The 23,419-nt window shown below is 41.0% G+C and overlaps 1 protein-coding gene across 5 annotated transcripts in view; it reads right to left on the reverse strand.

Annotated features, from left to right (window-relative positions):
* The window catches only part of LOC140198338 (focal adhesion kinase 1), a 569,537-nt gene that overhangs the window by 302,077 nt on the left and 244,041 nt on the right, over positions 1-23,419 (reverse strand). For 2 of the 5 annotated variants that reach the window (XM_072259446.1, XM_072259440.1), the window contains exon 1: positions 16,765-17,042. The exons of the other annotated variants lie outside the window; for them this stretch is intronic. In XM_072259446.1, coding sequence (XP_072115547.1) covers positions 16,765-16,876 — 112 coding nt within the window. In that variant the 5' untranslated portion in view covers positions 16,877-17,042. Of the gene's footprint in view, positions 1-16,764; positions 17,043-23,419 lie in introns of those variants that run through there. 5 annotated transcript variants of the gene reach the window in all.

Genomic DNA, 23,419 nt, shown 5'->3' on the forward strand with positions numbered 1-23,419 from the left:
ACAGTGGATGAGGCCATGGACAGTCATATCAGGATGGGAATGATGGATGGCTACTGGGAGATACCACTTTTTCTGGCAGACAGCACATAGATGCTCTGCAATTTGGTCTCCCAATCTATGTCGGGTCTCACCGACATACAGGAGGCCACACAGGGAGCACCGGACACAGTATATGACCCCAACAAAGTCACAGGTGAAGTGTCACCTCACCTGGAAGACTGTTTAGGGCCCTGATTGGTAGTGAGGGAGAAGGTGTAGGGGCAGGTGTAGGACTTGTTCCGTTTGCAAGGATAAGTGCCAGAAGGGAGATCACTGGGAGGGATGAATGGGCAAGGGAGTCACATAGGGAGCGATCCCTGCGGAAAGCAGAAAGTGGGGGGGGGGGGGCGGCGGAGATGAGTTTGGTGGTGGGATCCGTTGGAGATGGCGGAAGTTTCAGAGAATTATGTGCTGGACACAAAGGCTGGTGGGGTGGTAGGTGAGGACAAGAGGAACCCTATCCCTGGTAGGGTGGCGGGAGGATGGGGTAGGAGCAGACATGCATGAAATGGAAGAGATGTGGTTGAGGGGAGCATTGATGGTGAAGGAAGGGAAGGCCCTTTCTTTGAAACAAGAACATCTCCTTCGTTCTGGAATGAAAAGCCTCATCCTGAGGGAAGATGCGGTGCAGGCAGAGGAATTGAGAGAAGGGGATGGTGTTTTTACAAGTAACAGGGTGGGAAGAGGTACAGTATGGGTAGCTGTGAGAGTCCATGGGTTTATAATAGACATCAGTGGGTGAGCTGCCTTCAGAGATAGAAACATTCTTAAAGTTCTGTTTTCCCTTGGTCTTCCAGGGAGTGGCATAATTCCTTCAAGCACCTCATTAATTAAAAGCAACCCTTTCGAGCAAAACTCGCTTTGTTTATTACAAATTTGCTGAACTGATCTTAACCTTTTTCATTGTCTAAAACAGTAATAAGAACAGGATGCGAAGATTGTATTCTTATACATGCCATTTGAAACGTAGAAATACAGAAATGAGCTATCTGACTTTTTAAGCCAGCTCTCACATTCTAAATGATCATTACTTCATTAGCATTTTTAGAAAGTATTATATTTTTAATTTTATAAAAAGCACAGGAGTTTCTCCGTGACCAAATTTCATCTTTTACAAACTATTTGAAGTCACTTTACACAGTTCAAACCAAGGTATTCCCCTCTTCCACCATTCCCCAAATATCCAGAATAACTTTTTTTCTTCAAACTCATCTAGGTCACAATTAGATTCTTTCTTCTGAACACTCTTCCAAAATTTCACAAAGGCTTTTCAAAAGGCCTTCCACAGAGAGGCACTCTCCCCTCCCAAGTTTCTCTTGGCAACATGCCCAATTACAATCACACCCAAGAGCACTGCTTAATTCTAGAAGCAGCACTTCTGTGCACATAAATATCAGGCCCCTGGGCTGAAATTCCAGCATAAACAATTACAAGATCAAAAGCTGTTGTCAAAAGAAAAGATTTGTAGAGTAATCCAGTAGCAACACGAACTGTAGCTGGAGCTGGCACTGAGAGAACCATAGACAATAACTTTATGGGTGTCCTTTAATACAGACATATATTAACAATGGCATATAAATCAGCATACAAGGGGGGGTGGGAAGCACGAACATATGCAATTCTAAATGATTACTTTGTATCAAGGAAGAATACTCTCCATATTACTTATTAATTATTTTTGTATTTGCACCGTTTGTCTTTTTTGCACTTTGGTTGTGTGTAGTTTTTCATTGATAGTATTACATTGCATTATTCTGCTGCGAATATCTGCAAGAAAATGAATCTCAGGGTAGTATATGGTAACATGTATATACTTGACAAAAAATTTACTTTGAACTTTAAATATTTCTTGTTGAGGAAGTAGAAATGATGTATGAGGGAAAAAACTGATGTCAAAAGGGTACAAGAAAAGTTTGCTTTGCTCAAAATTTAAAATGCAGAATGGAATGTTTTCTGTTGCCAAAAGAGATGAGGGTGATTTTTGCAGGACTTCCTTAGGGGAGATGCCAGAGGACTAAAAAATAGCAAAAGTAACACAAACAACACACATCAAAGTTGCTGGTGAACGCAGCAGGCCAGGCAGCATCTCTAGGAAGAGGTGCAGTCGACGTTTCAGGCCGAGACCCTTCGTCAGGACTAACTGAAGGAAGAGTGAGTAAGGGATTTGAAAGTTGGAGGGGGAGGGGGAGATCCAAAATGATAGGAGAAGACAGGAGGGGGAGGGATGGAGCCAAGAGCTGGACAGGTGATAGGCAAAAGGGGATATGAGAGGATCATGGGACAGGAGGTCCGGGAAGAAAGACAAGGGAGGGGGGAGGACCCAGAGGATGGGCAAGAGGTATATTCAGAGGGACAGAGGGAGAAAAAGGAGAGTGAGAGAAAGAATATGTGCATAAAAATAAGTAACAGATGGGGTACGAGGGGGAGGTGGGGCCTTAGTGGAAGTTAGAGAAGTCGATGTTCATGCCATCAGGTTGGAGGCTACCCAGATGGAATATAAGGTGTTGTTCCTCCAACCTGAGTGTGGCTTCATCTTTACAGTAGAGGAGGCCGTGGATAGACATGTCAGAATGGGAGTGGGATGTGGAATTAAAACGTGTGGCCACTGGGAGATCCTGCTTTCTCTGGCGGACAGAGCGTAGGTGTTCAGCAAAGCGGTCTCCCAGTCTGCGTCGGGTCTCGCCAATATATAAAAGGCCACATCGGGAGCACCGGACGCAGTATATCACCCCAGTCGACTCACAGGTGAAGTGTTGCCTCACCTGGAAGGACTGTTTGGGGCCCTGAATGGTGGTAAGGGAGGAAGTGTAAGGGCATGTGTAGCACTTGTTCCGCTTACACGGATAAGTGCCAGGAGGGAGATCAGTGGGGAAGGATGGGGGGGACGAATGGACAAGGGAGTTGTGTAGGGAGCAATCCCTGCGGAATGCAGAGAGGGGGGGGAGAGGGAAAGATGTGCTTAGTGGTGGGATCCCGTTGGAGGTGGCGGAAGTTACGGAGAATAATATGCTGGACCCGGAGGCCGGTGGGGTGGTAGGTGAGGACCAGGGGAACCCTATTCCTGGTGGGGTGGCGGGAGGATGGAGTGAGAGCAGATGTACGTGAAATGGGGGAGATGCGTTTAAGAGCAGAGTTGATAGTGGAGGAAGGGAAGCCCCTTTCTTTAAAAAAGGAAGACATCTCCCTCGTCCTAGAATGAAAAGCCTCATCCTGAGAGTAGATGCGGCGGAGACGGAGGAATTGCGAGAAGGGGATGGCGTTTTTGCAAGAGACAGGGTGAGAAGAGGAATAGTCCAGATAGCTGTGAGAGTCAGTAGGCTTATAGTAGACATCAGTGGATAAGCTGTCTCCAGAGACAGAGACAGAAAGATCTAGAAAGGGGAGGGAGGTGTCGGAAATGAACCAGGTAAACTTGAGGGCAGGGTGAAATTTGGAGGCAAAGTTAATAAAGTCAATGAGTTCTGCATGCGTGCAACCTCCAACGGGATCCCACCGGTGCTCCCGATATGGCCTTTTATATATTGGCGAGACCTGACGCAGACTGGGAGACCGCTTTGCTGAACATCTACGCTCTGTCCGCCAAAGAAAGCAGGATCTCCCAGTGGCCACACATTTTAATTCCACCTCCCATTCCCATTCTGACATGTCTATCCACGGCCTCCTCTACTGTAAAGATGAAGCTACACGCAGGTTGGAGGAACAACACCTTATATAACGTCTGGGTAGCCTCCAACCTGATGGCATGAACATCGACTTCTCTAACTTCCGCTAGGCCCCACCTCCCCCTCGTACCCCATCTGTTACTTATTTTTATGCACACATTCTTTCTCTCACTCTCCTTTTTCTCCCTCTGCCCTTCTGAATATACTTCTTGCCCATCCTCTGGGTCCCCCCCACCTTGTCTTTCTTCCCGGACCTCCTGTCCCATGATCCTCTCGTATCCCCTTTTGCCTATCACCTGTCCAGCTCTTGGCTCTATCCCTCCCCCTCCTGTCTTCTCCTATCATTTTGGATCTCCCCCTCCCCCTCCTACTTTCAAATCCCTTACTCACTCTTCCTTCAGTTAGTCCTGACGAAGGGTCTTGGCCTGAAATGTCGACTGCACCTCTTCCTGGAGATGCTGCCTGGCCTGCTGCGTTCACCAGCAACTTTGATGTGTGTTGCTTGAATTTCCAGTATCTGCAGAATTCCTGTTGTTAGCGTTTAAAAAGTAACACAAAAGTTGTTCAAAGGGGAGGTAAGGAAATACCAGGAAATTACAAGTCCTTAGCTGAGGAGAAACACTTAGAACCTATGTTCACAGAAAACATTAAAAACTACTTTTGAAGCTCACATTGTTAAGGAAGAGCCAACATTGAATTATTTAAGGAAAACTGTATTTAACTAACTTGATTGTGTTTTTATTGATGAAACAGCAAATATCATTAGGAAGTCAAATTACAGCTTGGAAGAGAATTTAATTTGAATATGGATCTCAATTTTTATAAAAATAAATATCACTAAATATAGAAACAAATTCACAACAGTCAGAAACAAAAGAATGCAATAAATATCACCTGCATGCATTTCAGAAGATGACATCCTATGCAAAAGGCTGGATAGCAAACTTGAAACCCATGGAATTAAAGTATCAATAGCAGTAGGAATGGGAAAAGTGAAAGAGGAAATTGAGATTTCTAATACTGGTTGATGTTCACACTATGTGACGCTAACAGTTTTCTGAATGGGTCAAATCCTGTGTCCCAACTCAACCATAAGCGGCACCTTTTAACCCACTGCCATGGGTTATATCACAAACAAGAGAAAATTTGCAGATTCTAAAAATCCAAGCAACACACAAAATGCTGGAGGAACTCAGCAGGCCAGGTTACATCTATGGAAAATACTCTTTTCCATAGATGCTACAAGGCCTGCTGAGTTCCTCCAGCATTTTGAGTGTATTTGCATGGGTTATAACTGTCCCAATATTGCTCAGTAGACTTAAGTCCAACGGAACAGCAGAATCTGCTTCCAAGTTCCCAGTTCTTCCAGGAAAGTCTGTCCACTGAAGCTGCATTCATTAAGTTAACCTAAATGGAGATCGTTTTGTTTTGAGAAGTTATTGCAATGTAATTTATTGAACTTTAATATGTAAATATTTTTAAAACAGTTCTTATGTTATTGTGAGCATCAAAGACATTCAGAAAGAATTATAATACTGACACGTCTGAAAATTAATGAGCTTGGGGACAGTCTCATTTGCTGCCAAAGGGAACCTGTATACTACTGCAGAAGCTAAGACAGCCCTGATGCCACAGTAGGCTTTGCCAAAGTACTCCAGGCTCTTATCAAGTGACTATGTTGGAACAAACAACATAACCCAGCAGCAGGTGCCCAACCATACAAAAACTGCACCAATAACAAGGCTTGGAAGTATGCTTGTAATGATATGGATGGGTAACAGACAGGCTGGCAGAACGAACAGGCAATTGGCAGATAAAGTTTAATACAGAAGGATGAAGTTATACAATTTGCCAAAAATAAAAAGTAACAAGACATTAAGTTCCAAAACGTGAAGGAACAAAGGACTTGCATGCAAATTAGTATAAATTTCTGAAACCATCAGGGCACATTGAAAGAGCAGTTGGTGAACTATATAGGATCCCAGTAATTATAAAAGCAGAAAGGTTATGTTGAACAACCATAAAACACTAATGTTTGACCACAACTGAAAAACCATATCCCTTCATTTTCACTCTGGGACATGAAGGTCTTAGAGGGGAGGCAGAGATAATTTAAGAGTGTGATTCGAGGGACGAAAGATTTCAACTACAAGGAGAAGCTGGGTGTATACTCCTTGCAGGAAGGAATATTGAGAAGAGATTTAGTAGTTACGTGAAAGATCAAGATGAGTCTTAGATGGTGTTGACCGATGCAACTATTTCCATCAGCAGAGATGAGTTAATGAATGGGAGTATAGAAATATAATCGAAGGCCTACGACACAAGAGGACTGAGAGAATTACTTTTATATTCAGGGAATAGATCTGATCTGAAATTTACTGCCAAGTTACCGCTTTGGGCCAGGCTGCTTTGATTTCAATTTTCTTTATCTAGTTTTTTTTTAAAATTTTCATATATTTGAGGAAGAACTTGCAGGTCCCTGGGGAAACAGCAAGGAGATGAGGACTGATGTGGCTGCCTTATGCAGAACTAACACAAACTTGACTTGAATGGCTGGTTTCTGAGCTGCAGCAACTTCATGATTTAGCTAATATAGACAACAGGGTGACCCGTTGGGGCACCTTTTGAGAGAAGGGTAGTGCAGTCTGATGTGACCAGAAAGAACATTAAATTTTCCTGAATACTGTTGGTATCGTTTTGCTTTGGAAACTGAAGGAGTAAACCTCAGTTTATTAAAGAAGAACGATGCATAGCAAAACAAATATAGCTCCTCCTTGTTTAACGATTTCCATGATGGCCGATCGGGTCTCGGGTTAAAAGGCAGCCTGTTTATTTTGGCGAATGAGCAATTTTCTACGAACATATAACCCTGAACTTTGCCTGCATTCTCTCAGTTGGTGCATTTTAATTCGATTTAGGCCAAAACAAGTGCCGCTGTAATGCACCATTTGCACTAGTTGGAGGTCACAAACAGACAGAGGATGAGAGTTTTAATAGTAAGTAGATTTCAAACCATAAGAGAAAAATAAAATCCATAGGTAAAGGTGGTCAGCTAATTAGAGGTGCTCGGAAATGTTGTTTAGTGCTTTTAAAGTACATCTTAAAACAAAAGAAGGCACGACCATGTACAAAAATAGCTACTTGTCTACAACCATCAGATTCTTGAGCTGACCTGCACAATCTTAATTCTACCTTACAAATAGAACAGTATACACTGCCACGGGCTTGTCTGTGATCATACAAAACAAAATAAGACACAAGTGCAAAGAAACCTTTTTCTTCTGGTATAATTTATGCACACTTATGTTCTGTGTGTTGTCTGAATCTATGTGCCTATGATGCTGCAAGTTTTTCCATTAAGCCTGTACCTCACTGTATTTATACATACAAGCTCGGCAACACACACAAAATGCTGGAGGAACTCAGCAGCCAGACAGCATTTATGGGGAAAAAGAAAACAGTCGACGTTTCGGGCCAAAACCCTTCATCAGCTTGACTTAAGTAGTTATGATACTTGGGAAGAGTTAATTGTTTAAGTATGGATAGATACCACATAGCTAACTGAATGTAAAAATTGTTAAGAATAATATTAAAATAAATCCATTAACGTGTCAAGTTTTGTTATAATATTTACTCCCTCCCAGGACATCAAAGTGATTTTGCTCCTAAGTTATCTGAGAGCAGGTGGCTGAGCTCCTCAAAGCTGTGCTACAACTAAGGAACTAGGAAACAAGGCTATTTCAAAGAGGGCTGTTAAAATTTTAACCATATTGCTGTTTATCTGGAGTACCATACAGGTCAGACAAGGTGAACATAGCGAATTTCCTTCCCCAAACAACAATTAGTAAACCTGAGGTTCTGTAATATGCAGTCACTAATATCAATGCCAGCTTTTCCCTTCCAAGATTAATGTACTTAATTTAAGTTCTGATGATGTTGTAATGGCATTTGAATTGGTGCCACAGTATCAAACAATCACGGTAACTATCCCTTAGTAATGAAACCATGGATTGTTGTAAATACCCATCTGCGAATTTCCCTCCATGGAACAAATCTGCGATTCCTATGTAGGCTAAAATGTGATGGCAGACAAACCAAAATGGTTAACTTTTAAATGCTCTCCAAAATAGGGTACAAGACAGCAATTAGGGAAGGAACACCCATATCTGAAAACTGGACCATTAAAAAAAAACTTACTGTAAATTAAAAATTTTGAAAAAATCCTGCTTCAAATACTTATTTTAAGTAGTTACAGTACTAGGGTACATATTAGATTACACTGTTACCAGTCAGCTATTTCTTTTAAATACAGAAAAATCAATGGGCTAAACTGTAATTTTGTAATTATGAACTTTTTATACAAGGAACCACCCCTGTGCATTTGCAATGCTCAGCATAAATGGCAGAGTCCAGCAAGGCAAGATTCCTATTCACAGGGCATGATCGGTGGACAGCCATTCATACATTCAATTGATAAGGTGAAAATTGCAACAATGCGGGGAAAGAGAGGACTCAGTGCAGATTATGATGCAAGGGACCTCCTGCATTGTTCTTTGATTTGCTAATAGTTTGTTACTAACTATGATCCATTGTTCTGTATTTGTATTTCAATCATTCGCGTAGAAATTTTTGCTCATCCTGCTTTCACTACTTTTTGCCATACTAAATTATTGACCATTATTGATCATTTGTTATTGACCATTCAGACACTGAAAACAGCTATTTAATTACTTTTTTCAAACCCTTCATGATTTAAGGACCTCCACTAAAACTCTTCAACCTTCCCTGTTCCAAATAGGTATCTTCTAGCTTTCTCCAGTCAATTTATGTAACAATAATGCATTATCTTCAGAAGAATTCTAGTAAATATCATTTGTACTCTTTCCTTTGCTTTCACATGGTTTGTAAAATATATGCCTAAATAAACTTCTGGATTTTCCACTCATGTTCCCATCCATCAAGTCATTTGTCATAAACTTCCAAAACTGCTGCATTGACCTATCTCACTTTCAAAGATTTGTTCAGGAATACCTTCCGATATTTCTGACCTTGCACTAAATGTAAAATAGTAGAACTTTCTCCCAAGTTCAGGTGAGGTTTGGCCATAATATCCAACAGCGTGAAGAAAACACTTCAATTTTTTTTCCAGTCTGGAGAAATAATTGTTCACCGTAACACTGTACTTTGTGCCCAGAAGTAAAGTTCATACCATAAAACAAAGGAGCAGAAGTCGGCCATTCGGCCCATCGAGTCTGCTCCGCCACTTTATCATGAGCTGATCCATTCTCCCATTTAGTCCCACTCCCCCGCCTTCTCACCATAACCTTTGATGCCCTGGCTACTCAGATACCTATCAATCTCTGCCTTAAATACACCTAATGACTTGGCCTCCACTGCTGCCCATGGCAACAAAATTCCATAGATTCACCACCCTCTAACTAAAAAAATTCTTTGCATTTCTGTTCTGAATGGGCCCCCTTCAATCCTTAAGTCATGCCCTCTCGTACTAGACTCCCCCATCATGGAAAACAACTTTGCCACATCCACTCTGTCCATGCCTTTCAACATTCGAAATGTTTCTATGAGGTCTCCCCTCATTCTTCTAAACTCCAAGGAATACAGTCCAAGAGCAGACAAGCGTTCCTCATATGTTAACCCTCTCATTCCCGGAATCATTCTAGTGAATCTTCTCTGTACCCTCTCCAAAGTCAGCACATCCTTTCTTAAATAAGGAGACCAAAACTGCCCACAGTACTCCAAGTGAGGTCTCAGCAGCGCCTTATAGAGCCTCAACATCACATCCCTGCTCCTATACTCTATTCCTCTAGAAATGAATGCCAACATTGCATTCACCTTCTTCACTACCGACTCAACCTGGAGGTTAACCTTAAGGGTATCCTGTACGAGGACTCCCAATTCCCGTTGCATCTCAGAACTTTGAATTCTTTCCCCATTTAAATAATAGTCTGCCCGTTTATTACTTCTGCTAAGGTGCATAACCATACACTTTCCAACATTGTACTTCATTTGCCACTTCTTTGCCCATTCTTCCAATCTACCCAAGTCTTTCTGCAGACTCTCCGTTTCCTCAGCACTGCTGGTCCCTCCACCTATCTTTGTATTGTCAGCAAACTTAGCCACAAAGCCATCTATTCCATAATCCAAATCGTTGATGCACAATGTAAAAAGAAGCGGCCCCAACATGGACCCCTGTGGAACACCACTGGGAAACGGCAGCCAGCCAGAATAGGATCCCTTTATTCCCACTCTCTGTTTCCTGCCAATCAGCCAACGCTCTATCCACGTATGTAACTTTCCCGTAATTCCATGGGCTCTTATCTTGTTAAGTAGCCTCACGTGTGGCACCTTGTCAAAGGCCTTCTGAAAATCCAAATATACAACATCCACTGCATCTCCCTTGTCTAGCCTACTGGTAATTTCCTTAAAAAATTGTAATAGGTTTGTCAGGCAGGATTTTCCTTTAAGGAATCCATGCTGAGTTCTGCCTATCTTGTGATATGCCTCCAGGTACTCTGTAACCTCATCCTTGACAATTGACTCCAACAACTTCCCAACCACCGATGTCAAGCTAACAGGTCTATATTTCCTTTTTGCTTCCTTGCCCCCTTCTTAAATAGCGGAGTGACATTTGCAATCTTCCAGTCCTCCGGAACCATGCCAGAGTCCATCGACTTTTGAAAGATCATCGCTAATGCCTCCACAATCTCCACAGCTACTTCCTTCAGAACATGCGGGTGCATTCCATCTGGTCCGGGAGATTTATCTACCTTTAGATTATTCATATCAATGTCCTAGTGACTACTTGATGACCAGTAGCCTGTTAGTCAAGTGTATTTGCCTTTAACTGATCCTTGCAGAATCTTCAAAATTTCTGAAGGACAATTCTACCATACCAGATCTGTTCTAAGAGGTCAAGGGATTTGGGGTTCGGGAGACTGATTACCTACGGTCTTATCTATGGACATGTGGGAACTCAGGAAGGCTGACAGTGTTCCTGAAGACTACGTGTGCAGGAAGTATGTCCAGCTGCAGCTCCTGATAGACCGCATGGCAGCACTGGAGCTGCGCATGGACTCACTTTGGAGCATCCGAGATGCTGAGAATGTTGTGGAAAGCACATTTACTGATTTGGACACACCGCAGTTTAATGTTCTAAGGAAAGATAGGAAATGGGTGACCAACGGGAAGAGAAGTAGCAGGAAGGTAGTACAGGAGTCTCCTGCGGTCATCTTCCTCCAAGACAGATATACCGGTTTGGAGTCTGTTGGGGGAGATGGCTCATCAGGTGAAGGATCATGGCACTTTGGGTGGCTCTGCTGCGCATGAGGGCAAGAAAAAGAGTGGTGGAGCTGTTGTGGTAGGGGATTCCATGGTAAGGGGAATAGAGAGGAGCTTCTGTGGCCGCAAACTGGACTCCCGTACGGTGTGTTGCCTCCTGGGTGCAAGGGTCAGAGATGTCTCGGAGAGGCTGCAGGAAATTCTGAAAGGGGAAGGCGAGCAGCCAGCTGTCATGGTGCATGTAGGTACTAACAATAAAGGAAGAAAGCAGGATGAAGCCCTACAAGCTGAATTTAGGGAGCTAGGAGATAAATTAAAGAGTAGGACCTCAAAGGTAATAATCTCAGGATTATTACTGGTGCCATGTGCTAGCCAGAGTTGGAATAGCAGGATAGCTAGAATGAATATGTGGCTTGAGCAGTGGTGCAGGAGGGAAGGTTTCAGATTCTTGAGGCATTGTAACCACTTCTGGGGGAGATGGGACCAGTACTGTCCGGACAATCTACATCTGGGCACAGCCAGGATCAATATCCTAAGGAGATTGTTTGCTACAGCTGCTGGGAAGGCTTTAAACTAGTATGGCAGGGGGATGGGATCCCACACAGAAAAGAAGAGGGAAGTGATACAGAACACCAAAGCTAATGTTAGAGAAGAAAAAAGTACGAGTAGAGTGCATAAAAGTAAAAAGCAAAAATCGCATAGGTCACTAGATTCTAAAAGGACAATGAGTATAAGGGCACTTTATCTAAATGCCCGTAGTATTAGAAACAAGGTTAGTGAACTTGTGGCACAGATCAGTACCAAGGCATATGATTTGGTGGCCATTACAGAAACCTGGTTGCAAGGTGGAGATGACTGGGAATTAAATATCCAAGGGCATCAGGTAATATGGAAAGATAGGCAGGAAGGCAAAGGAGGTGAGGTGGCACTCTTAGTTAAGGATGAGATCAGGGTGATTGAGAGAGATGATATAAGATCTACGGAGCAGAATGTTGAGTCCATCTGGGTAGAGATTAAGAATAGTAAAAGGAAAAGAAAATCATTGGTGGGAGTTGTCTACAGGCCGCCTAATAAAAATATTGCAGTGACAGAGGCGATGAACCAAGAAATAACTGAGGCTTGTAGAACGTAACGGCAGTTGTCATGGGGGATTTTAACTTCCACATACATTGGATGAATCAGGTTGGTCAAGGAAGTTTTGAGCAGGACTTCATAGAATGCATCCCGGATGGCTTTCTTGGGCAGCATGTTAGTGAACCTACAAGGGAAAATGCTATCTTAGATCTAGTCCTGTGCAATGATACAGGTAAGATTAACGATCTTGTAGTCAGGGATCCTCTTGGAAAGAGTGATCATAGTATGATTGAATTTCGCATACAGATGGAGGATGAAATAGTTAGATCTAAAACAACTGCATTATGCTTGAACAAGGGAGACTACAATGGGATGAGGGAGGAGCTGGCTAATGTGGATTGGGAGCACAGGCTATTTGGTAGGACAGTTGAGGAACAGTGGAATACTTTCAAAAGAGATTTTTCACAGTGCTCAACAAAAGTATATTCCAGTCAGAAGGAAGGACAGTAAGTGTGGGGAGAGCCAGCCTTGGATAACTAAGGAAATAAACGATAGTATCAAATTAAAAGCTTACGTGTACAAAGTCACAAAGAGTAGTGGGAGACTGGAGGATTCGGAAAACTTTAAAAAGCAAGAGAACAACTAAACAATAAATAAGGAAAGGGAAGATAGAGTATGAAACTAAATTAGCACAAAATATAAAAACAGATGGCAAAAGTTTTTATAAGTATATAAAGTGGAAGAGGGTGGCTAAAATCAACGTAGGGCCCTTGGAAGACGAGAAGGGGAAATTAATATTGGGTGATAAGGAAATGGCTGAGGTATTGAACAACTATTTTGTGTCGGTCTTCACAGTGGAGGATATGTCTAATATGCCAAAGAAGGATGCTATGGATGAAATGGGAAGTGAGGACCTCGATAAAATCACTGTCACTAAAGAGATAGTGATGAGCAAACTAGAGGGCCTGAAGATAGATAAGTCCCCGGTCCTGATGGGATGCATTCCAGGGTGCTGAGGGAATTGGCAGCGGTTATAGTAGACGCAACGGTAATCATTTACCAAAATTCTCTAGACTTTGAGCAGGTCCCGGTGGATTGGAAGACAGCAAATGTCACGCCACTTTTTAAAAAAGGATGTAGGCAAAAGACAGGCAACTATAGGCCAGCTAGCTTAACATCTGCAGTCGTGAAAATGCTTGCTGTCATTAAGGAAGAAATAGTGAAACATTTAGAAAGGAGTGGTTCCATTTGACAGACACAGCATGGATCCAGAAAGGGCAGGTCCTGTTTGTCAAACTTATTGAAGTTCTTTGAGGACATAATGAGTGCAGTGGATAGAGGGGAACAGGTGGATGTCACATACTTGGATTTCCAGAAGGCGTTCGATAAGGTGCCGCACAAGAGACTTACAAATAAGACAGAGATGCAGGGAGTCAGAGGAGGTGTATTGCCATGGATAGTGGATTGGTTAACCAATAGAAGGCAGAGAGTTGGTATAAATGGGTATTTCTCCAGTTGGCAGTCAGTGGTGAGTGGGGTGCCACAGGGATCGGTGCTGGGCCTGCAGCTGTTTACCGTTTACATTGGTGATTTGGAAGAGCGGACTGAGTGTAGCAAAGCAAAATTTGCAGATGACACTAAACTGAGTGATAAAGCAAATTGTACAGAGGATGTGGAGAGTCTGCAGAGGGATATAGGTAGGTTAAGTGAGTGGGCCAAGGTCTGGCAGATGGAATATAACGTTGGTAAATGCGAGATCAACCACTTTGGAAGGAATAATAGAAGTGCAGATCATTATTTAAATGGTGAAAGATTGTAGCATGCTGTTGTGCAGAAGGACTTGGGAGTGCTTGTTCATGAATCACAAAAAGTTGGCTTGCAGGTACAACATGTTATAAGGAAGGCAAATAGAATGTTGGCCTTCATTGCTAGAGGGATTGAATTCAAGAGCAGGGAGGTCATGCTGCAACTATACAGGGTACTGGTGAGGCTGCACCTGGAGTAGTGTGTGCAGTTCTGGTCTCTATATTTGAGGAAGGATAAGCATAAAGTCATAGAGTAGTACAGCACAGAAACAGACCCTTTGGCCCATCTGGTCCATGTCAAACCATTTAAATATACTGGCTTTGGAGGCAGTGAAGAGGAGGTTCACCAGGTTGATTCCAGAGATGAAGGGATTAACCTATGAGGAGAGATTGAGCCGCCTGGGACTATGCTCTCTGGAATTCGGAAGAATGAGAGAGGATCTTATAGAAACATACAAAATTTTGAAAGGGATAGATAAGATAGAAGTAGGAAAGTTGTTTCCATTGGTAGGTGAGACTAGAACTAGGGGACGCTGCCTCAAGATTCAGGAGAGAAGATTTAGGACGGAGATGAGGAGAAACTGTGTTTCCCAGAGAGTGGTGAATCTGTGGAATTCTCTGCCCAGGGAAGCAGTTGAGACTTCTTCACTATATATATTTAAGATATAGTTAGATAGATTTTTACATAGTAGAGGAATTAAGGGATGTGGGGAAGAGGCAGGTAGATGGAGCTGAGTTTATGGACAGATTAGCCATGATCTTATTGAATGGTGGGGCAGACTCGATGGCCTACTCCTGCTCCTATGTTCTTATGAAATGGCAGAGCATGGTCAAGGGTTGATAGGGCCACTCAGGTTCTTGTTTTAGATATACTTTGCTTTCAAACACTGAAGGAGTCTCCTCTTTAAAAGCAAAGCACAGGGAATCTAAATAGACCTTGACAAGGTCACATGGGGAAGACTGATCCAAAGGAGCCTGCAAGATTAAAAGCAATTCAACGAATTTGATCAAAAACACCTCACTCACAGGAAGCACACACAAGATGATAGCCAAGGGGTGTTATTATAATTGGAGTCTGACCAGTGTCCTACCTTGAGGAACAATGCAAGGTCCCTTGCTGCTCATAATATACATTAACTGCATGAACATGAATGCAGGATTACTATTTTGCAACACACATCAAAGTTGCTGGTGAACGCAGCAGGCCAGGCAGCAACTTTGATGTGTGTTGCTTGAATTTCCAGCATCTGCAAAATTCCTCGTGTTTACTATTTTGCAGATAGTATTGAATGTAGTATGGAACACAATTAACTACAGAATGATATTGATGGGCACTTAAAATCAACAGAGAAGTCAAAGATGGAATTTAATCCTGAAAAATATGATTCTGGGAGACACAATATAGGATATGTACAATGAATTACACAACCCAAGAAATTAGTGAGGAACACAGGGACCTTGGCGTGGTTGTAGTTGCTTGTATGAAGGTGAATGGGATACATGCCTTCATAAGCCAGTGCATGGAATCTACAAGCAGGGAGATTATGGTGCAGTTGTTCAAAACACTGGTTTGTCCATTGCTAAAATATGCTGTGAGGTTTTGATTGCCACATGACAGGAAGAATTTGCCTGGAGATGGTGCAGAAAAAACGCACCAGATCATTGTTTGGGATGAAACAGTTCAGCAACAGAAGACAGACCAAACCACCGAGTGTTCTCCCTGCACAGAAGACTGAATGCAGACCTAAACAAGGTATACAAAGTAATAAGGAACATAGGATAGGTAGAGACTAATTAGTCTCCTTAGCAGATGTGATTGTACCAGAGGGCATACAGTTAAAGTAAGGGGTTGGTGATTTAGAGAGGACTTTAAGATTTTTGTGTTTTGCACCTTGAGGCTCATTGAATCTGTAACATACTGTCTGAGGTCATAGTGAAGGCCAGAACTCTCACATTTGAAATGCCATGAACAAAGAACAATGTCATTTTCTAGCAGTCAGTCCATTGTGTACAAGTGCTTGACAACCAGCTTGGTAATGGTGAGCAAAGGACCTATTTTTGTTTTCCATTACTCCATGACTCTAAATGTCTATAAGTTAAAAAAAATGCAATTGAATTGACTTCATCTGATTTCAACTGCTTAATTTCAATTTTTTTAAAAACCTGAAAAATTGCCTAAAGCCTTTTGAAAAATAAAAACCAAAAATGTGAAACAATTATGTAACTTGTAATAGAATCACTTTGAAAAAGCTTGACTGTTTTATGTCCATGCAACTCATCAGGAAAATAAAGGCACAGGTACTAAGCAAGCTACAGTGGCCTTGTCTAATAAATCAAAGTTGTTTGCAGATGAAGCAGCTGAATGTTTAGACTTCAGTGTAATTATGTAAACATCACAATCAAAATTTCAAGAACAGATTTATAAAGGTGAATATATCACCTGCAAATTTTCAAATTCCACAAATAAAATATTCTGATAGAGGGGACCAAACATAGGACTTAAAACCTCAAGTGCACTGGACACAGATTAATGAATGAATTAGCTGCCTGACTTCCAAAATGCAAGGTTTAAAAAAAGTCTATTTCCCCATGAAGGCCACAAGCCTCTTTGCAACTGCTAGCAATAGAAAAACCTCACAGCACATCAACCCACTAAGTGAGCTATGGTGTCTGAGTTACAAGACAAAAATAACTACAAAAAGAGATGACATTAAACACAGTCTAAATGCTAATTTTACTCCAGTCACAATTTAAGGCTGAACAAGCAGATTCAATTCAATGTACAGACTGTTGAACCACTAAATACTTTTCAATAACAAAGTTTAATAACAAATCACAATTACTTCAAAATCTTCAATAATGACTTAGATCCTTTGTGATACTACCTTCTGCCTCGAGATGTTGTACTTCCGCCTCATGTCTTGTTCGAGCATCCCAGCAAACACATGGAATGTAGGAATATGGTGGGGAAGGAGGAACCTTCCCAGAAAGAATCATAGATAAAACTTACAATTTAAAAAAAAAAGCAAGTTTCACTATTAAAAAGAAAATAAGCTTCTGAACATCCTTCTTGAGTCATATTCTCAGTCACACTATTCATAAATCAGCAAAATATGAATCATTATAACCTGGGGCCTTTCAAACATCATAGGTAGTGTACTTCCCAGTTGTCTTACTGCCTGTATATTTGACCAAAGAGCATTGAGAGCACATGTATTTGCATATCTGACAGGGACTGCCTCCAGACTTTAAAGATGTATAATTGGAGTTCAGTAAGTATTAGATTGCACCATGTGAGTATGTTAAGATCTGATTGGTTGAAAACTAATATAAACAGAATTGCAATCCATAGGATCCATGCCAAATACTGCTCCATGAGGTGGGGCACCACAGACAGGAATGCTTAGTAGTACTTTCCTTAACTCTTTCAGGTCTTCAGTAACAGACAATGAAGGCAAATTATTTTAATCTGGTTATTTTAAAAGTAATTCTCACTGTGTCCCATCAGAAAGCCATCATATTTACATTAAATAGGATTAACAGGACCTACAGACAGTGTCAAAATATGAGTAGAATGGAAACAATGTTGCCTGATCACCTACACTTTCAAATATTTACTAAATCATTCTTAAACGTTTCCACATCCTTTAATTCCAAGAGTCTTCGCAGCATTTATGCTCCTTAGCTTGAAACCATGCTTTTTGTCACCAACTCTAGAACCAATCTCAAACATTTTAACAGTAGTTCAAGTAATTGAAACAAGAAAGAAACAGTGCAGTGCCACCATTAATAGTGCAGTTGCTTCAGTGTCAGAGACCCAGGTTCAAACTTGACTATGATCGCTGTCTGCGTCGAGCCTGTGCTTTTTCCCTGTGAATGCACGAGTTTCCTCTGGCTGCTCTGTCTTCCCACATCCCAAAGACTTGTGGGTTTTTAATTTAATTGGCAGTTGCATGTAACATGAGTGGTAGAATCTGCAGAGCTGATGGTAATGTGACAAGAACATCTAATGGACAGATTTATGGGCAGCCAGTGACAACAAATAAATGTTTGGGAGACTAGGGGGATGGGTTTGCTGGCTGCTGTAGAGCTGTAGGTGTCCTCTGCTGCCTGGGAACACACTGTGTAGCCATATTTGAGTTGCAAACTGTCTAAGTTGTGAGAAAAAAAAGTAATTTTTCCCTCCTCCTTCCTCCATTCCCCACTCCAGCTTCTTATCTTTTCTCCTCACTTGCCTATCACCTCCCCCAGAGCCCCTCTTCCTTCCCTTTCTTCCATGCTACACTCTCCTCTCCTATCTTTCTTTATTCTCCAGCCATTTGCCTTTTTCACCTACCTGGCTTCACCAATCACCTTCTAGCTAGTCCTTCTTCCCCTCCCTTTAACCTTTTCATTATGGTGTCTTCCCCCCTTCTTTCCAGTCCTGAAGAAGGGCCTCAGCCTGAAACATTGACTATTTATTAATTTCCATAGATGCTGTCTGAGTTCCTCCAGCATTTTGTGTGTTACTCTGGATTTCCAGCATCTACAAACTCTCTTGTGTGTATGGGTTATGAATAGCTCACAAGAACAGAACTCTGTTGTAACCTGGGGAAGATATGAAAGATAGGATTCTTTAGAACGTAGATGATTAAGAGGAGATTTAATAATGGTATACAAAATTAGGAGGGGTAAAGATGGGGTAAATGCAAGCAGGCTTTTGTCCACTGAAGTTGAGTGGGACTAAAACCAGAGTTCATGGCTTACGGGTGAAATGTGAGAAGTTTAAGGGGAACATGATGGGAAACTTCTTCACTCAGAAGGTCAAAGAGTGTGGAATGAGCTGCCAGCGCAAGTGGTCCATGCAAGTTCAATTTCAACATTTAAGAGAAGTTTAGATAGGTACATGGATAGTAGGGATATGGAAGGCTATGGTCCCTATGCAGGTCATTGGGAGTAGCAGTTTAAATAATTTTCAGCATGGACCAGATGGGCTGAATGGCCTGCTTCTGTGCTGTACTTCTCTATGACTCTAGAATCAATTGATGATCAGCAACAACTTTAAGAGCTGAAGTACTCATTCCTGGACTACAACTCCCAATGAATCTGCATTCATGAAATCCAACATTGAAAAACAGAAAACTTTGTAAATTGTAAATCAATCAGCATTAATGGAGAAAAAGGCACGTTAATAATGTATCTATAAATATTTTCCTTGTCAATCACCATGACAATGATGCCGAACTAACCAGAAACATAGTACCTTTTACTTGAGAATTAGGGAAAAGATAATTCTACCCTTCAGTCTTGGCATGACCTATTCATCCACATTTGCCTTTTTGTCCTTTACCCGTTATCTTTCCGTCAGAATAGTTTTGCTTTACATGGGGGAGGTGGTCTTCATTCAGTATTCAATTCCAGTATAACATTTCAAGAGACAAAGGAACTAGGAACTTCAATGCATTAATTTAATCTTATGTCAACTTGGCACATGTGCAATTGTGCAAATGTGTGACCATATGCCATCAGTGACAGCTGGTCAGTATGGTTAATAGCAAAAATGCAGACCATTATCATAATAAAATATCTTGTACCTCTGTATTGAAGCAGAGAAATTATAACCAGCTCAATTAAATCACTCTAAATAATGTTCCAATAATGGTCTCAAGATAGCCCACGATTTAAAATAAATCAATTAGTGTGTTATTTCAAAACAGATTTGATTTATTTTAAAGACATTATAAAACCAAAATGGTGAGGAGATTTCCTAGGAACTCAAAGTTTAAAATACAAAATACATGATGGAAAATAAGCTAAAGCTGCTTAAATACGCAGAACCATATTTAAAGAAAAGTAACAACAAATAGGTGGTACTGTATGGAAAGATAGGTTTTAAACAAAACTGAAAAAGATCATTTTCTGGAAGAATGAAAATAATTAAAAATTAACCCAATATTCTTACATGTTCAATGTTCTTTCGAAAGCAAAATCATTTCATAGTACCTGATCATAAACAAACACAAACTAAATGTATTTGAAAACTCTCTCCAGTGTTAACTCAATAATCCAATTATTCAGAAATCTTGATGGTTCAGCATTTGGTTCACTCATCAGCCTGAAATGTGAGCAGGGGAGCCAAAATAAAGGCAGTGAGTTCAGCCAGAACCAAGTCCAGAGGGATGGACAGGGCCAGGATTGCAGTTTGCAACACTCGTGCACAGGAACCCAGATAATTTTCAGCTACAGCCAGGAATGCATATTTGTTTCCTGCCCCCTTTAAACTAATTGGGTTGGCTGGAAAATTTAGTATATTACTGTAAAAAGTGAAGAAATAGTTATTAATGCTCCTATTATCCATAAAGTCTGCTGTATTAGCACTACCAAAGTCCCGAGGGTGCCAGAATAACATTTTTTATTGTACATGTCACCTCATTTGACTAAATCCAAACCACATACATGACATTTCGTCAAGAGAGATCCAGGATCAAGTGCAATAGTTTTAAACATTGAGTTTAAAATACCAGATCTGATATGCCTCAAATGCAAACATGCTGAAGGATGTGGTTAATCAAATCGTGAAGCAATTACACCTTTATATTTTAAGAAACCAACCAATGGCGTGCATCCAGTCTGCGTTCAGTAACTTGCTTTATTAGAAATCAACTTATCCTAAAAAGCGTGGCCTCTAGCGCTGTATGTAATTACAGAGATCACACTGTCCTAATTTGACCTTTGCTTTCAATATTTAATTGCCTTTTACATTATGCATCATCTTTCTAAATAAAATACATTGTATTCTGGGAGAGAAGGTGGAATATTCTGTAACATATTGCTTCAGTAGTCACTTCTAACTCCTTTACATCCAGCCTTCTGTTTTTTTTCTTACACATAATACAAGAGATTTTGCATAATTTATAGAATATGTTTTTTAAGTGCAGTCATTTGACCTGAGTGGTTATTCCACATATGAAGGCAACCCTAGTGCTTTATGGCCAAGTTCTTCCATTAAACATCTTCCTTCAACCACATGTCTAATCTATTAAAGATGATGCCTCTGTTTCATTCATTAAACATGCTGGTACAACTATTGAATTATAACCCTTTATAAAATGTTTCCTCTTTTTATATGCCATAATTTATATTTACTTATTATCTACTTGCACTGCTTAACAGCTGGAAATAATCCACTACCCCCATCTTTCCATCACTATATTTTGTTAGATCTCTTCATAATGTAGAGTCCTGAATCAGCACAGTACACCAACTTGAGCCACACTAAGATTTTAGAAAACTTTCAACATCTGAGCTTTGCTTTTCTTTGTCCCCCATTATTACCTCACCAGCATAATTTTCCAGTGGTCCAATATCAACTCTCCTTTTTACTCTTTGCATAACTGAAAAAAACTTTTAGTATCCCACTTTATATTATTGGCTAATTTGTTCTCATATTTCACCTTTTCCTTTCTTACAGCTTTTTTAGTTGCCTTTTGTTGGATTTTAAAACCTTCCCAATCATCCAACTTCCCACTCATTTTTGCTTCTTTATATGCCCTTTCCTTGGCATTTATACAGTCCTCAACTTCCCTGGTCAGCCATGGTTGCTTAGCCCTGCCATTTGAGAACAACTTCTTCTGTGGGACATATCTATCCTGCGCCTTGTGAAATGTTCCCAAAACCTTCAGTCACCTCTGCTCTGCCGTCATCCCCACCAGGATACTCCTCCAATCCACCCGGGCAAGCTCCTTTCTCGTGCCTCTGTAATTCCCTTTATTCCATTGCAATACTGATACATGTGACATACGCTTCTCCCTCTCAAACTGTAGTATGAATTCAATCATATTATGATCACTGCCTCGTAAGGGTTCCTTTACCTTAAGTTCCCTAATAAGATCTAGGTCATTACACAACACCCAATTGAAGATAGCCTTTCCCCAAGTTGGTACAACCACAAGCTGCTCTAAAAAGCCATCTTGTAGGCATTCAACAAATTCCCTTTCTTGCGATCTGACACGAACCTGATTTTCCCAATCCCCCTCCTGAAGACCCCATTACAATTGTGGAAGTACCTTTATTATACGCCTTTTCCAGCTCTCTTTGCAATCTCAACCCCACACCTTAGCTACTATTTGGAGACCTACAGTGGCATGCAAAAGTTTGGGCACCCTCGGTCAAAATTTCTGTTACTGTGAATAGCTAAGCAAGTAAAAGATGAACTGATTTCCAAAAGGCTTAAAGTTAAAGATGATGCATTCCTTTAATATTTTAAGCAAGAAAACTTTTTTTATTTCCATGTTTTACAGTTTTAAAATAACAAAAAAGCAAAAGGGCCCGAAGCAAAAGTTTGGGCACCCTGCATGGCAGTACTTTGTAACACCCCCTTTGGCAAGTATCACAGCTTGTAAACGCTTTTTCTAGCCAGCTAAGGGTCCTTCAATTCTTGTTTGGGGGATTTTCGCCCATTCTTCCTTGCAAAAGGCTTCCAGTTCTGTGAGATTCTTGGGCCGTCTTGCATGCACTGCTCTTTTGAGGTTTAGGGCCATGGCAAAACCTTCAGCTTACGCCTCTTGAGGTAGTCCATTGTGGATTTTAAGGTGTGTGTAGGTTCATTATCCTGTTGTAGAAGCCATCCTCTATTCATCTTCGGCTTTTTTACAGATGGTGTGATGTTTGCTTCCAGAATTTGCTAGTATTTAATTGAATTCATTCTTCCCTCTACCAGTAAATGTTCCCCATGCCACTGGCTGCAACACAAGCCCAAAGCATGATCGATCCACCCCTGTGCTTAACAGTTGGAGAGAGGTTCTCTTCATAAAATTCTGCACCATTTTTCTCCAAACAGACCTTTGCTCATTGCAGCCAAAAAGTTCTATTTTAACTTCATCAGTCCACAGGACTTGTTTCCAAAATGCATCACGCTTGTTATAGATGTTCCTTTGAACCTTTTGAATAGAACTTTTCGGCCGCAATGAGCAAAGGTATGTTTGGAGAAAAAAGGGTGCAGAATTTCATGATTCCCATAATGGTTTATTTTTTTACCCTCACAGTTTCTTAATTTCACCCACAAAGATTCAAAATTCTCTGACCCTATGTCAGCTCTTTCTAAAGATTTAATTCCATCTCTTACCAAAAGAGCCGATGCCTTCCTGCCTGTCCTTTCGATACAAAGTATATCCTTTAATGTTAAGCTCCCAATTATGGCCTTCTTTCAGCCAGAACTCAGTGATGCCCAGAACGTCATACCGACCAATCTCTATTTGTGCCACGAGTTCATTCACCTTTTTCCGAATGCTGCACGGATTTAAAAACTGCACCTTCAGTCCTGCATTCTTTTGAATTTTGCCTCTGATGTACAATTTAACTCTTTGCTCTGTCTCCACTTGTCCTTCCTCACATTCATGTTACACCCATCATCTACTTGTAAACCTGTTGACTCATCCTCAGCTCTACCATACTGGTTGTAGATACATTTTCTGATTATGCAAACCTAGATGAGAAAGCAAGTTATTAAGATACAGGAGTATGAAATGGGATGTAAATGATTTGAGCAAGAAAAAAAATGAG

This window comes from Mobula birostris, chromosome 1 (genome assembly GCF_030028105.1).
Source record: "Mobula birostris isolate sMobBir1 chromosome 1, sMobBir1.hap1, whole genome shotgun sequence".
Classification (NCBI taxonomy): Eukaryota; Metazoa; Chordata; class Chondrichthyes; order Myliobatiformes; family Myliobatidae; genus Mobula; species Mobula birostris.